Raw genomic sequence first — 16,917 nt, 5'->3', positions numbered from 1 at the left:
AAAAAAGGTTGCATATAAGAAATTATGATTAAGTTTTAAGTTTATATAATTTTAATTTTTACACACCTGAAGATGGTTCATCTAAGAACTGAAACATGTAGTGAGAAAGAGATGTTCTAAATGTAAATCGAATGTTTCGATAAGGAGCATCACATGGTATTTTAATTATCTTAATTTTAAATTTTAAATTGTGATTAGACGGACAAAGATTAATTAATTAAATATATATTTTCACAATATGACGCAACTCTATCATCTTATAAAAAGTAAAGATTTCTTTTCTCAACAACACAGTCTGAAAATATACATAGATAGATGACGATAGATGGACACACAGAGAGATCTTTAAGATTCAGTCGCTAATTGTCAAATGTTTATTAACTTATAAATGAACCCCTAAGACGTATTCCTGACATGTCCTCGCTACAACCAACACAAACTTATTCTTTGATTTATTATCAAGGTTCCAATAATACCTGTACGAGCAGGTTATAATTAATAATTAATAGTTTGACTGGTTGTAACATAGTCTTATACGCTTTATGCTGTAAGCTAGAAATAACAATTACAACAAACAATATGACAGCCAATTAACAACACACACATTGCTAATATTTGTGAAGCGTCATATATGACACAGTAGGCTACTGGAAAGCCTCCATAGTTCCGGAACCCATAAGTGTCATTCTCCATGTAAAGGCAAGTTCGTTACTTAGGTATCAGAAAAATACACATAAGAAAACCATATGCGAGCCGGTAACCCACTTCTATAACCTGTCTGGTCCAGAGAATGTGTGTTCGTGGAATGACGTCTAATAAGCATGCTGGTGACTTTTACCTTCAGGGCGAAAAAAGGACATTGCACAATCATCTGTGTAGTCGAACGGGGAGAGGAAGGGGGGGGTTAAGAATTAATCTCGCGTCATTCTGTAAGAAAAAGAAACAAAAACTTAACAAAGACCGACTCATCACAATTGACCGCTTCAAAATTAGACTTGTTACAAGTTATTTTCGAGATCTGTCACATTAAAACGTTTTAAGAGAACGAGGTATGTGTGTGTAAAATATTGGTTTCAAAAACGTGCTCAGTTTTGATGTGAAGTGTGCCCTATACAGGGCTATTAAAGATGACGACCAAAAATTCAGCCTGATGATGTATGTCAAGAACACACCTTATCCAGGCCAAGAGACTCTTAATCCCACCACTTCAGACGACAGCGAAAACATCGTGCCTACACAATTCGGATATTCAGACATAATTTATTGGTTATATTGTCAGATTCAGTACAACAGTCTAATTAACACGTAATTCATTTCAATTCATTTATTTAAGTGCTTTATAACAGCCAAATATGGCCAATAACAGCCAAGCACTAAACCAGAGTACAGGATAAAATATAATAAATAATTAAATTAATTTCAATAATAATAAAAATACAAAAATAAACTAATGAAACTAAATATATAAATATACCATATTCAATTCAATTCTTTCAATTCAATTTTTTATTATTATTTGAATTGAAAGAATACCATAATAATAATAATAATAATAATAATAATAATAATAATTCAATTCATTTATTGAATAATATTTCACAAGTAAATGGGTTAAATACGATGCCTAAGTAATATAATTCAATTCAATAATACTAAATAATAATAATAATATCTAACAATAAAATTATATATTACATGTAACACGTGTTAAAAACAATATGTATCCCGGAAGTACCTGCTGCCCTATGTACCTTAGGGATAATGTCTGTCTCGGGTACATGGAAGTAAAAACCCCATAAAGTTGTGAAGAGATGGGATAATAATAATAGCCATAAGGTCTTTCAGGGCACTCAGCATTCAAAACTAAAGGAAATTACAAAACTGTATTCAAAAATATGAAAGGGGAGAACTATTTTGAGGAACTAGGTCTAGACTGCAGTATAATATTAAAATGATATTTAAATAGGACTGGATTCATCTGCTCCTGGACAGATCCAGTGGCTCTTGTAAACATGGTAATAAATCGAGAGGTTCCAGAAAACCGGGTGAATTTTATCACCAGCTGAGCTACTATCAGTTTCTTGAGAAGCAGTCTCTCCAGGGAATTCGTCGTAGTATTTCACGGTTTAAAAAAGTATATAATAAACAGGTTTGTATCCTTCTTAACTTTCCAAGTTGCTACCGATAATTACACGTTGGCACAACACATAGTAATTGCATACGTACATTACATACATAATTACATAACCTTTTTGTTTCTTAAGTGAAGATGTGAAGTTTAAAGACTCATAGTTCTTTGTTACGCTTTAAGATTGAATTAAGTGAACATAAACTGCTTTTGAACTTAGTCATTCTGGCCGAAAGTAACTAATAGTTCTCTTTCTGTAATTGTTGATGGTTACCTTGAAATTATTTATAAAAAGACTTCAACAAATTATTTTGACAAACGAAAAAATGTAAGATGCTTTAATTTGTATGTAAGACCTAACTCACCTTAATTACTGCATTAGTAATGGTTAATTTTTTCTATTAATTCTGCCACAACCCTGAATTTGGAGGCCGTATATTTTTATCTAAAAATTCTTACAGTGAGTTCTCGTTATTAGATTTATCCAAATTAATAACAGAACAGATATTTTTAAAAATTTCCGTCTTTATTCGAATATTCATGTCCGCTTATATGGATATCTTGACATACAAGACAGGGATGACTCCAGAGATAAATATTAAAGAAGAAGCTGATTTTGCTGTAATATGTATAATATATAGCATAAAAAGTGTTAACCGAAGCTACAAACTATTCGGCAAGTTCCTCAATCTCTGTTTGTCTGCCGGAGATGTTGACTAAGCTTCCTTTATGGTTCCCTCCACGATCTTATCCTCTTAAAACCTTATATGTTTACCGTTTCAATATAATCATTAAATTCAACTCCATGGTTTAAAACATCTCCAATTGAAACCCAATAATCATCTGCATACATGTGCCACAAATGCATACTCACATACGAAAGAATAACATCGCGAGTATATTTCCGTCATGCTGTGTTCTCGGACAACCACAAGACGTACGAGACTACAGTCGCCGCCGACCAGGGCTCCGGATAGCGTTTGCCTGAGAATCGCGGATGAAAGGTCAACACGAAAGGTCAAACTCGAGGCATAATTTAGCATGCCGGTACGGAAAAGGAGAATGGCTGGGAGATGAATAAAACTCACACGGTAAAGTGAGATAAATACACAGTAAGAGATGGATCATCGTTAGGGGGCGGAATATGGGGTAACAGCGCGGCGGGGGAGGAGGGGACATGCTTAAAGTTCCTCCTCCAATACAATTCTCTATAAATGTGCTGAGTTGTTTCGGCAAAAGTACAGTAGTGCTGTTGATCCCATCTCAGTCTGTGCCGGATACAGTGTCTGTGTTGATAAGGACAGTGCCTTTTTTCTGAACATGCCGTCAAGAAGGATATCTGTGTTTTCGCTCGCGACACTTCTTTTCATCGTAGGCGTTGTCAAGGCTCAAGATGACGTAAAAATCAACATAAATGGCGACGATCATGTTGCCACTGGACTCAGGTTTTTCCTTCGGTTGTATGACGACTGTAATAAAAAGGACGGTTTGTCACCATGTTTGAAAATGAAGGCAATTACATTTTTTGACCGAGCAATGAGAACTATAGAAATTCCACTGACGGAGTCTCTGGTTCTTGTCAAGAACGGAGTAAGTTCTGCCTCTCTGGACCAACAGCAGACGCCTGTTGGCAGATCCCTGACTGAGGCAGAGCTTGAGGCTTCCTTACCAAAGAGCAGCTACGAGGCGAGGGAGTTGCAGCTGAACGAGCTGCTTCTGGACAGAGTAGCTAGTTTCTTCAATTCCTACAAGGTCCAGATCGCATTCCCAAAAGTTGAAACTACGGAGTTGAAACGAAATCTTGAAGAAGGTGTGTATGAACAGATTTTCAATTACTGTAGTTATAAAATTCATTAATATTTCTGTTTTCTGGGTGATGACGGACGCAGTATGACCTCTGAAACGTTGGTAAACATCTACCATACACAGCGCAATAACCCAGAAGACAGAAATCTTCATAGCGTAGATAACTTAGAAAGAATCGCCCTGATGACGGAGGCAGTATGACCTCCGAAACGTTGGTTAACATCGACCAGACTACACAGCGCAACAACCCAGAAGACAGAAAGCTTCATACTCACCGCTGTGAAAACCTCAAATCTTACATATAATATTCAAGTTGCGTGTTAAACCTAGAACATGAACCTTTATATGCAGCTGTCGCCATACCCTGTTTAGTGATCGGCCTTGGCGTGGGGGGGAGAAGCCGTAGACACTAGTTCTTAGTAAATGACTTATATGTTTAGTACAATAAATACGGAAAAGGCCAACATAATCCTCCAACCTCATTTGACAGCAATTCACCTGTTGAATACACATAACAGAGTTCAACCTTAAAGTCAACGAAGCGACTTATTTACAATATATACTTGTTTTAAAGCATCAGATGTTAGAATGTTACCGTATAATAAACTAGAAACAAACAGACCTAAACGGAAACGTTCAATTCTGTTTGAAGATCTTCCAGGCCAGTTTTTTTAGTCCGGCAACGCCTCGAGTCCAGTGGAGAATCCAGCCTGGTTTTCCAGGATCAAAATACAAAGCTGACGACTAACCGCCCTTTAGCGTCGAAGCTAAGAATGATTTCCACTCACACACGACATGCCTTTATGGCGTGGTTCTAAGCAAGGGGAAACTTATCTCAAACGTTCTACGGATTTACCTTCAGAGTCTTGGTAAAGCCCTACAGATACTCAGACAATATAAACGGTCTCCAGATCGACGTCAAACCAGGGACTTTTACATACGAAACAGGCATACCAACCACTACATCGTGGCATTCAGTCAAAATTTCTCTAAGAAGTTTTCGTTCCCATACTTGATACATGTCCTGTAAATCAATATAAAAATGGCGAGTTAAGTGACAATTACCGGGATACACGGCGTAACAACCCAGAAGACAGCCATCTTTAAAACTATAAATTGTGCAGATGTTCATAACTGTCTTCTTTCTTATGTTAATTCATTTATCTCATGAAATCAAGGCAATCAGAGAATGATAAAACAGACAGTAAGTCTCGTGACCTGTTATGACGGCTCTTTTAAACGTTGCCTTTGGACAGGTGTTTAGAACGGAGAGAAACAGGTTCAGCTGTGACACCATCGGTCTGTCTGGAATCAATTGCATTCTCTTTAAACAAAAAAAGACAAGAAGCCTCACTGTCAGTGTGATTTAAAGTTGCTAGAATTATTAATGTTGTGTATTTATGCAGTCTTTGACCTCAACGGATAATTTGAGGCACGCCCATCCGTATGTCAACATAATTTATTTCGTAAACCAAAAAAGAAAAAAACATTACAAAATTCGTCGTTTTAAACTTGTATTGAAATATCCTTAGATATTTATTTTATCAGTATCGGCCCACCACACCATATATATATTGCAAGAATCTCAAACAAATTTAATCGATTTACTCAAAAATAAGTTTTTAACGACATTGAGTCAACTGATAAGTTTCTCTCGGTTTTTGTACTCCAGCATTGCATTCGTGTGTCATGGACACATGTTCATGACCGTCGAGTTGAATTATTTCCTAACTGTGGAAGGAAAGTTATTTCTCTGGTTAGTTCTAGAAATAAAGTGCGGAGGGAAAATCGCTTAAAAACAAAGCAGCAGATACTCAAGCGGACTATTACTGTAAAATTCTTCTTTTGTGGTTTTCTTTGCTATTGAGTTATGCCCCACATTCTAGAAAGCAGACTTTTTAAACAAATACAGGTTTACCTTTCACTTAGGATCATTTAGACGTTTAACTGTAGGTTATGATCAATAAGAATGTACTTTAAGACTTCGCTCATTTGTACACCCATAACCGATCTTATTGTGACTATAACTCGTACACATCCACATATGTCGATTATAGCATACGCCACTTGTAGAAAGCTTGGTTCCTCAAAAACATTCACCAACATATCAGAACAGAAATGCCATTAAGTGGCAAGAAGCATTGTACTTGCACAACATATCGATTTTATTACGAAATAGAATTTGCAAGAACCCTTGAAATTTAAAGGGAAATTTTTTTATGTTTGTCCCCTAACCATTTTCCTCGATTCCAGTATCCCCTTCGTGCCTTAAATTCTATCCTCATTTCTCTGGAACTCTTTCGCCATGTATTTTAACTAATAACCTCAACGAAAAATATAGGCCGTGCTCCATACTTCTAAGATCTGCCTAATGGCAACAGCACTTTTAAAAGAGACAATTTTAATTTCTACTGAAATTACTAAGAAGTGTTATTGAAGATGGCTGTCTTCTGAGTTGTTGCGTCGTGTAGTCTGGTAGAAGTTTTCTGACGTTTCAGAGGTCTTTGTTGCCTCCATCATCAGGATGATATTCATCGCAGCAAGGACCTCTGAAACGTTGGTAAACTTCTACCAGGCTACACGGCGCAACAACTCAGAAGACAGAAATCTTCATACTCACCGCCGTGAAAACCTCAAATCCTAAGAATATTTATTGCTCTCTAACCGCAATAAAATAGGTCAATATCAATCTGGTTGTACCGAATACAGACAAATAATCTGAGAAGATGACACCTTTTTTAAAACTTCAGACAATTTAGGCTTATTTCCGCTACATACGTGGCGAACAACACAGGAAGTTAAAATGTACAACAAAAGAACCAATATTAATGTTAGAAAATATGTAATCTCAGTAGCCAATTGACTTTCAATGTTAAATACATGACACTAACTTCATAGTAATTCAGCGTCTAAAGATGTTCCTCGTCCGTATGAAATCCATATGCCCATTACCGTCTTCACACGAACCCAGCGCTAAACTACAAGCTGAAGTTGTCGGATCCACTACGCACTCTACTCCTTCAGATTAATTTTAATATTATTCTTTCAACAGGTCATAATTCTAACAAGCTATCTCTTTTCTGAAGTTTTTCGACATAATTTTTTAAGCATTTCTTATTTCATCCGTTCGTCCTTCAGACCCTTTCAATTTATTACCTTAACAATATCTAGTAAAAAGGACCATTAAGTTACTTGTTATGTAAGTATAGCTAACCTCCTGTATTATATATCTTTTGGGTTCAAATATTTTTCCAGCTTCTCTTTCTTAAACATTTCCAGACTATGTTTTTCTTTTGCGTGAGAGATAACTTTCACATAAAGAATCTTATGCGTTAATAAAATGCAAAAGAAATTAATCACAGGTAATTAAAATTAAATATTTAAGAATCACAGCATCATTCCTATTTACCATTATAATGAAGCGATGGAAAGAAACTTCGTCCGAGATGGGCTGAATAATTCCGAAACCGAACACGCCAGGCAGTGTTACACTTTTAGAAAAAAAAAAAATTTCGAAATAGCCAATGGCTAGAAAGCAAAATCTCATTATCCAGAATTTGATGGCTGTCAAAGAGCGTAGTCAGATAACCAGACACTGGAATATCAGTTTCCTACAGCCAACCAGCGTCGACGAATTGTTTCTTAAGATAATAATATTTTTTTTTGAATTAATTAAACAGCGTGATTTAATTATAACATCAACTGTAAAGTTTATACAGCTTTAAACGAAGATGGAAATATAATTATTAGCGGCGAGTAGATAAGGATTTGGAAGGCCGCAGCACATTTAATAGTACTGAAACGCATTCAAATGTAAGAACCATAAAAGAACAACTCTGGTAAGCCGGACGAGTTTCGAACCGAGTAACTTCAGAATATAAACCAACCGATTTCTGTTCTAAAAATTTTCGTCATTAATTAACGTATTGATATGATAACTCTTAACTAAAATTTCACACAGAATGTCTTTGTCCCAGCATACATACATGACTCATATATCATGTGCTCTTTACAAAGGGTTAATTAAGCGTTACAGTATCGTGCATAATCTCAAAATCTGGGCTTCCTTGCAACGGTAAATCCAAATTCAGAAAATTGTCCCAGTTCCCGGGAATGAGTATACTAAAGCAGTTGTACTGGCATCTTCCGGTACTAGCAGAGGCTGTACTGGTTCACGCCAGTCACATCGTCATTAAGTGTCTCTCTGACAACATAATTCAGAGGTTAAAGAAAGCCCGATATCGAACCTCATCTTGAGCCAGTCGTATTCACCTCGTGTTATTACAAACTGTTTCCATGACACACAACCAACTCTGTTATCAGAAGCAAAGTCCCAACACAGCTAGGACCACAGCCCACCGTAAATCACGATTCTCGGCCAGATACTAACTCAGTTATTACGATCTTAATGTTAAACTCATATTTCTTGCTATTCAAAATTATCACGTCTCGAAAGCGTTCTCTATCAAAATTATATATGAATTTTTAATTTTACAGAACACCTCATCCTACTCAGTTTAATATTCTTAACAACACTGATTGTAGGCTACAAATTACACATATCCTTATTACGTATTTGTCTCCAGTGTTTTATTAGAATACGTATCTTAGGTCGTTGATCGCGAGAGACAAATTTCAAAGCAAGACAAAACAATAAGATAAAATTAATTTTGTATTCAGATAGGATTCAGGAAAGCAACAGATTTTGAAGAGAATAACCACAAGGTTTTCCTTAACTTCATGTATACAATTTTAATCCGTAACTAAGAACCTGAACTTTGACACCCCATAACAGAAACAGAGTTTATGTTAATTGAATAAAAATTTTCTTGGATATTATCCATCGTCTAGTAAATATAAAAAACGTAAAACGACGTTTCGGAGATGGGACTCTATCTCCGTCTTCAGGTTCCTACACAGTTGGGCCCACTAGATAGAGCTAATCCCTATCTCCGGAAGACGGAGATAGAGTCCCATCTCCGAAACGTCGTTTTACGTTTTTTATATTTACTAGACGATGGATAATATCCAAGGAAATTTTTATTCAAATGACTCTTCACCATCGTCAAGAAGTTTTAGAGTTTATGTTACATAATTGTGATCAGTGACTGCCAGTTTAACTTCACATGTTTATTCGTAGTTTAACTGTTAGAATATCCGTCTGGTAACCAATTGTATGGAGGCTACTAGTATCATAATTTCCACAGTTCTTCTCAGTCCTTCACACGAATGTCGGGATAAGCCATTAAAAATTACGACGAGCAAATCGTTACAGATCTTTGCATTCTTCTATAATTCGATGTTATATAATCAATGAATTTGAAACAACGAAATTAAATAATCTAAGAAACAACCAAATAATCAACATTATTTAATGAATCCAACTAATTAACAGTACTGAACGGGGAAACATTGATACAGAACATTAGATTTAAAAATGGAATATAATTATTATACATGAACGTGTCACGTGAACAGGTTCGGATTGTCTGTTACACGAGCGAAACTGCTTTTGATTTAATTTTTTTACCGTAGTAAATGACTGCTGGATGGTTGCCTTTAAATGGTAAACTTTGTAGACTATAATTCGAAATGAATTCTTATTGGAGAGAACAATTCTATAGTTTAAGGAAAAAAAGTCGAAAACCAATATATTGGTTTTATTATTTTGGGGTATATCTACAACCTATTTGTTTCTTAAATATGTGTTAATAATCACTAATCTGCATTCAAATTTATATAAAAAATATCGGCCGGAGACAGGCTAATCCTAACTGGGAAGAGGATATTAAATTAGGAGAATGCTTGATAACAGGCAATACAAAATATGTTTTGCTTTCCTCTATTTTAAAACCAAAGATTTTGAAATAAAAAAGTGAATTTATCTTAAATGCTAATGGTGTGCATCTTCATCTCTCACCATAAGAGACAAACAGACTGGAGAAACTGGACTGAAGAGAGTACTGAGGAGGATATTTGGACTTAATAACGAGAACATTAAATCATGAGGGACTTCTTAATTTGTACGCTTCAACACTTTTATTAAGATGTTCGAAATAACGAAGACAATATTGGCAGAGATGATAAATATTACAGTCCTCAAGAGTAAAACGGCCACATGCTATGCATAAATGAAGATGATATAATAAAATTCATACGGTTGTTATAAAACAGGATGAAGTGAGTTAACTGGATTGAAGTGGCTGAATATAAGAGACATCGGCGCAATTTGACTGGGGTGATAAACCTTTGTGTTCCATAAAAGATGTGGGAATTATTGACTAACGTTATTGGTGTTATGTCCTATTGCCACCAGAAGTATATAGCCCATACATTAATATAAATAAATAGGGGTGAGGGGTTCAAAGTTGTAAAAACCAAATTTTAATTCGTATTTTATATTAACGAAAATATATTACTTATTGTGCGTACTGTATTTCATTTTGATATGTTAACATAAAAGAATTTGTACGTAGTTGTAATGGACAATATGACTAAATGTTTTTGTGTTCCAGTAACAAACCGTGGCCCCAATAAAGACATTATTTTATGTAGGGTTTCTAACTACAGCCCAAATTAACCTACAATACTACCAATCATCATCCATAGTTTATTCAGAGGCGACAGTTGTTATACGCTTGACATACTTCTAAACGTTCAACCCAGAATGGAATTATCATCTTACTAAATTCCGTTACTCGGATCAGTTTTCCCACCTGTCTGTCTGTCTGTGTTCATTCTGAATTGCTGGATAGATCCTTCATCATCGCGACCCAGACATACATTACTGCTCCAGTAATTGCAGACAGCTCTAAAGCTGTTACCGGTCCTCCCGACAGCCATTCTCGGCAGCGATGTGCATGGATTGGCTTCATAAACCTCAATGAGTTCGATGCCCAAGATTTAGACAAAACTCTTAGTTCTGAAACCCTCGTGACTCGACATTGATTATAAAAGGACCGTCATTTGGTATTATCACAAAACATTCTGATCTGCCACCCAAACTCATAAACATTTTACCTAATATTTATCTTAATACCTGAGGATGGATGTTCTGAATCCTTTTATATTCTAACAAAAGACCAAGATAATGGATAATGTCCAGAAAGTTTGTTGTTTTAACGATACACCATCGTCGCAAATCTTCAGATTTAATTTGTCTTATTGTTCCTAGAAAATTCTATTCCCGTTCGCTTTGATTTTACTAGTCCAATACTAACACCTCAAAGGCACATATACATAAAGAAGTTTTGTTAATTGAGATCCTGCCCTTCCCATTTATTTTTAATCCTCTTAAGTAATGTATTAACAGAAAGGTTTAATTTATGTACAAGTATTATCTCGCTGAATTCTCAAAATCTTTTAAATGATTAGGAAGTCCTTGTTATTCATATTCTGAACTTATCCAGTTAACTATATCAGGGTCACATGTGCCTGTCTAGTAGCCAACTAAGGAGATGTAGCCTTCCTAAGAACTAATTCAATATAGCGGGAAGTGTAATTTTCGTTTTATTTATAGGATGAGATTATTTTTTATTTGTTCCTACGCTTGATAGATTTAGATTTGATCTGTTTACCTGGTTTGAATCAATCCAAGCAAAAAATTAAAGTATATATATATATATTTCCAAGCATCAAGGTAGTTATTCAAATCTCGGTTTGGAATCTCTTCCCCAGACGTTCCTCTGTAATTTCTTAGAGCCTCCAAGCCAATGATGAAAAGCTACCCAGGTCCAAATGTCCTTCTGTCCACAATTATCGCGCTGTAAACGTGTTAATTCCTTAGAGTGACAGGCCAAGTTTTAAACCCATTCAATACAGCAGGTCAAATTATGGTGTTGTGTCTAAGGTCGGTTGTACTACAAGTCGGTTAGCCCAAATAGCAAATTTCCCATTGTATTTCAAGTCCCGGCAGGGTCACCACCAGACCCAGTTTTGAGTTCATCCAGTTTCTCAACCTCCCGAATAGAAGGCGGTCGGAGAGTGAAGACCGCCACTTGCTTGCTTTTGCTGTCGAGATTAACAATGACGGGAAGTGACATTTTCCTGTAACAGTTCTTTAAGCCTGACACCCAGTGGGAAGATGGCTGTCAGCGAGGAAGCGGGAGCGATGAACGAGGCAGAGAGAGGTCAGAGCACACACCGAAGGGCTAATGAAAAGTAGGAATAACCTCAGTGAAGGTATCTGGACTAAAATCGGACATCGGGCCCCTATATTACTATATCTACCGCGGTGGTACGTCACCTGTCCTTCAGATTTTATGTAGTCTGTTTATGTGCGAGGGGGCTTCAAGTTTATCCGTTCCAAGAATCCACTCATGAGGAAGAAATCAGTTTTGCAGAGTGATGGCTTATTTAATACTACGATATGAATACTATATAAAAACCTCATTATAATGTCTTCTCCTTCTCTACCTTATTTTCTTTTACATTCTCTGTCTACTTTAAACCATCTTCCTCTCGCCATTCTTAATCTTAATCCCCTTCTTCGCCCTTTTCTAATAGCAATTTTTATTATTTTCCTTAATATTCCTCTTAATTTCTCCTCATTCATCACCTTATCCGACTTATTCATTTTTCCTCGCCTTCCGTTATTATTCCGTCTTCTCCTCTTTTCTGTTCCATCTTTGTTTCCTCCTCCCGCTGCATCTCCATTGTTCTCCTCTCAACCTCCATCTGTTTGTTCTCCTTCACCGACTTTGTCTAGCCTACTTTCCTACATTTCTAGTATTATCCTTAATTTTCTGTCTCCCTCCTTCCTCTTCTTCTCCTATTTCCCCTGTTCTTCTTTTCTTTTATTCCTCCCTTCCTCTTCAATGCGTTCATCTGCACGAGAGTTCTTTCCGCTACGAGGTGGGTAAGTGAACTGACGACGTATTCTTCCCAGAACGTAATAAGCGCGATGACAATGTTTCAGGTCGCGGGAAGATGAAGAAGATGATGGGCATGATGATGATGGGTCTGGCGATGAAGGCGGCAGCCATCGTGCCCCTTGCTATAGGCGGTCTTTTCCTGCTTGCCGGAAAGGCCCTCATCATCAGCAAGATCGCGCTGGTGCTGTCACTCATCATTGCTCTCAAGAAACTGCTGTCACAGAAGCAAGGTGGCGGTGGCGGAGGAGGCGGTCACCAACAACACCACCACGGATGGCAGCCCAGTAGCGGGGGCGGTGGTGGCTGGGACAGACGCTCACTCGACGGCGACGTCGCGGCGCAAAACCTTGCCTACCGCTCACAGCTTCCCTCGCATCACTGACACCACCCTCACACAAAACTAACTTAATTTATTGCTCTAATTTATTGAACCATCCAGACACTGTTTATTTAACATTTATCAGCAGGAACTGTTCTTCATTCAGAACAAGTCAAATTCTAATTCGCTGTGAACCACATGCAATGTCCTTTATGAACATTGAAGAATACATCAGACTGTTTTATCCGAAGGAGCACTGGTATTTCTATTTGTCCAAGCATCCAGTGATAAAAACAACCGAAACGTGAAGCCCGCGATTCGCCACCAGCAAGTGTCAACAGATCATGTGTGAAGGTACATTCATCACACCATAAACCTCCACAACCTTATGCTTCGACATGAAATCGTTTACATTTACCTTTATTTATATATTTATAATTTAACATAAATATTTTATAATCGTTTTTTGAGGTCAAAATTTGTCTTGCTAGATCACACACATATTTTTATTTGGACGTTGGGGCACCATATGTATACGTATATTTATTTGTGTATGTATATTTATATATATGCCCATACAACGTAATGTTGACGAGTTTTGAGGTTCTTTCATCGAGGAGTATAAAAATGGCCGTCTTCTGAATGTAACAATTTGTACTCTGGTGGACATTAACCGACATTTCTACGGAGCTTATTGTGATGATGTCCGTATAAGCATGTAAATAGACAAATTTTTTTGTATTAAATTAAGACCTTGCACAAAGAACGTAACTTTCGGTTCAATAACGAAATAAAATTTGCAAATAATGTATCAATTACATTTTACTTCGAAATAATACGTGCGGAAATTCTACCATTATATAACTCGTTCACCACTGTCTGAAAATTTCGACGGACAATTCACAACCAAGAAGACAGCCATCTTCAGACTCACCGCCATGAAAATCTCAATCGCCATCAAACTCTTCGATAATAGCCAATTCTTTTCACATTCTCAACACTGAGTAGAGTTAACCCGCGATTTATCTGCGTCATGACGTCACTAATTTTTAATAATAAAACAGGTTTTTATTATTATTTGCATAGTGATAAACAGCTTAGCACTTCGGATAGTCAAACACCTCAATGTTGTCTCTCTAGCATCCGATTTGTCTTTGCAACGCACATTTTTAATCCAGAGTTAACTAACCTCTGCTATATGTCTTCACCAAACTTTTACATATCTTCATACACGTAATCATACTTTTAATTAAAATCTTATTGGCTGCTTTAGCTTCCTAACATAAGTTTTCATTCTGTTTGTAACTAACAAATATTACATGACCGTTAAAAACTCTGTATTTTCAAATCACATTGTATTTATGTATTTCTTATGATTCTCAGAATAAACAACGATTATTTTTTTCGATAATTTCAAACAATTTCTTTATGTAATGTAATGGTGTTCTCCTTGAGGTAGGAATTGAATATTTAATGGTTAAGATGGGATTTTTCTATACATAGAGTCAACTTTAGCTCTACACGCGGCACTCCATACCCTCAATCCGTCACACCGATTTACAGTTCTAAATTTATTTCTTTAGGTCTGGCAACATCCACGTAACTACGGTAAGCCAACTACATCGGCGCATTTCACTAACAGGTTTTACGTTTATTTTAGCATAAGAAATCAGCATGAGACAAAGAAAATACAATTAATTACTTTTGTCTTCGAAATAAAATAATTATTAAGTATAAGCTGGTATTTTGTTACAAAACTTAAACAGGTCCAAGTTTACGGTACACCTTTTTAGTACAGAATATAATTAACTTCAAAACACGCAATTACAGGAGCTTACAATACAACGCGAGTTTCATTCATTAGTTGTCACACATATATCCGTAATAAATAAATTTCTCTGGTACGAAGTCTCCAAAATAACATACTATTACGCCATCAACAACAAATTAGCTTTATGAATGGTTTATTTCATAATGAATGTATATGTGAACTCAGTACCTGCAAATATGATAATGATTATAAATAATAATTCTGTACATTACTGGGAATAAATTAAATTTTCTTAGAAATGGAAATATTATTTTAATATTTAAATGTCAATTTATCATAGAAAACGTCACCCTGCCATCCTTACTTAGTATCTGCATTACATTAATCTGATAACTTTACAAAAAAAACTACAACCACAAAAAACTTGATTAGAGCAACACAGAATTACTTGAGTTTCACCGCTGTACCTAGGATAAACACATACATTTGGGTATTTAAATTAACTAAATATACAGTAGGATTTGGGATTTCTACGGCAGTAACGCCCAAGTTGGCTGTCTTCTGGGCTGTAGCGCCTTGTAGTCTGATAGAAGTTTGCCAATGTTTCAAAGGATGATGGAGGCAGCAAGGACCCCAGAAACGTTAGTAAACTTCTATCGAATTACACTGCGCTACAGTCTATAAAGACAGCCATCTTTTAACTTCAGATATGTAGGAAATTATGTTGTTATTGTGAAATACATATTTATATATAGCAATAAAATTATTTATGTAAATTTAAAATTCCCATTCACTTTCCTTCCTCTCCTAGACGCTATTTAGCAGGGTCTTCATTGGAACATCAAATACGAGGCCATTTGTGACCATGAGGCAAATACTAGATTTACAGTGGATTCTTAGCTCATAATTCTGGAAAACCCTTATCGGCAGACCGCTACTTCTTAAAAATTTCCTATATCGTACCTGTAGGCTACCCTTCGTTCCCAGTAATCTCATCACGTCCCAAAGTGATGACGTGCCCTCTTCATATGGATTTAAACGTTAAATATGTTTTCAAAATTCCAAACCTATTTACCAAAGAGATCCTGATTTTATGTATTATTATTACCGAAATTTCGCAGACTGTTTAAGCCTACACAGTAGAAGATTTGTTTCCTTAACGACACTTTCTCTACGTACTCCCTCCATACGCCCAGGACAAATCATCAGCATTATTTCATGTTGTGCTATTCTACATAACCTCAAAACCGTGCTTTTTAAATATTCTACGAGCGGTGTTAAAAATATTAAAGATGAGGGAGTTCGTGAGGTAGAAATTGAAGAGCTGCGATCTGGTGACCAAAGTAGGAACTGTTGAACAAGGCGGATTTTAATAGCACGGAATGCACTGTCCGAGCTTGTCTATGTTAATTTGAAACTCATACCGACTAAGCAATTAGAATACATTATATTTTATTTTGTGTTTATTTTGGGAGAAGAAAACTCTGGTACTCGGTGGGTTAACGGTTGGATCTTAAATAAGTGCCAGAAAAATCAATTCTTAGTGTAAACGCAGAGACATTCTTTTTTTGGTGAATTTAAAACATTCCCACATTGTGTGGTATGATGAGAAACGTATAACGTTTAGACCCACGCAGTTGCAAATTTTTAGTGTGAATATGTCGTAGTAGGAATTATAAGAATACACTTTTTACATCATATATTTTATAATGAGATAATAAAAATTATTTTCTTTTATGTATGTAAGACCGGCCTTTTGCCTAATTTCCTTTTAATTAATCATGTTATGAACATCACGCCACTACCGACGGTACCACTTGCATACATCATTGTGACCGAAAGAAATTCTGAGGTAGAAACGACACTAGCGACATTTATTTTAAGTTCCCAAATTTTTTGTCTGCTAACATAACCTCAGAAAGCATGCTACTAAGTTTATAAATGTAGAATAACACAGCGACCGGTGAAATCCGCGTTTAGTTGTCAGTTTGATAGTGCTAACTGCGACAATACTACACTT

General features: G+C 36.2%; 1 protein-coding gene and 1 long non-coding RNA gene across 4 annotated transcripts in view; one reads left to right on the top strand and one right to left on the bottom strand.

Moving 5' to 3' along the window:
- The window catches only part of LOC110829473 (uncharacterized), a 414,372-nt gene that overhangs the window by 207,087 nt on the left and 190,368 nt on the right, over positions 1–16,917 (bottom strand). The gene's annotated exons all lie outside the window — the stretch shown is intronic.
- On the top strand, positions 3,362–15,196 carry Osi12 (DUF1676 domain-containing protein Osi12). The gene is made up of 2 exons (XM_022063200.2): positions 3,362–3,938; positions 12,852–15,196. The coding sequence occupies exons 1-2, from the start codon at positions 3,449–3,451 to the stop codon at positions 13,187–13,189; spliced, it is 828 nt and encodes a 275-aa protein (XP_021918892.1). The 5' UTR covers positions 3,362–3,448; the 3' UTR covers positions 13,190–15,196.

Source organism: Zootermopsis nevadensis, unplaced genomic scaffold, assembly GCF_977971745.1.
Source record: "Zootermopsis nevadensis isolate Lab colony 2312 unplaced genomic scaffold, Znev_1.0 Znev_ptg000017l, whole genome shotgun sequence".
NCBI lineage: Eukaryota > Metazoa > Arthropoda > Insecta > Blattodea > Termopsidae > Zootermopsis > Zootermopsis nevadensis.
Note: the sequence above shows the minus strand (reverse complement) of the source record. Positions and strands in the feature narration are given on the sequence as shown.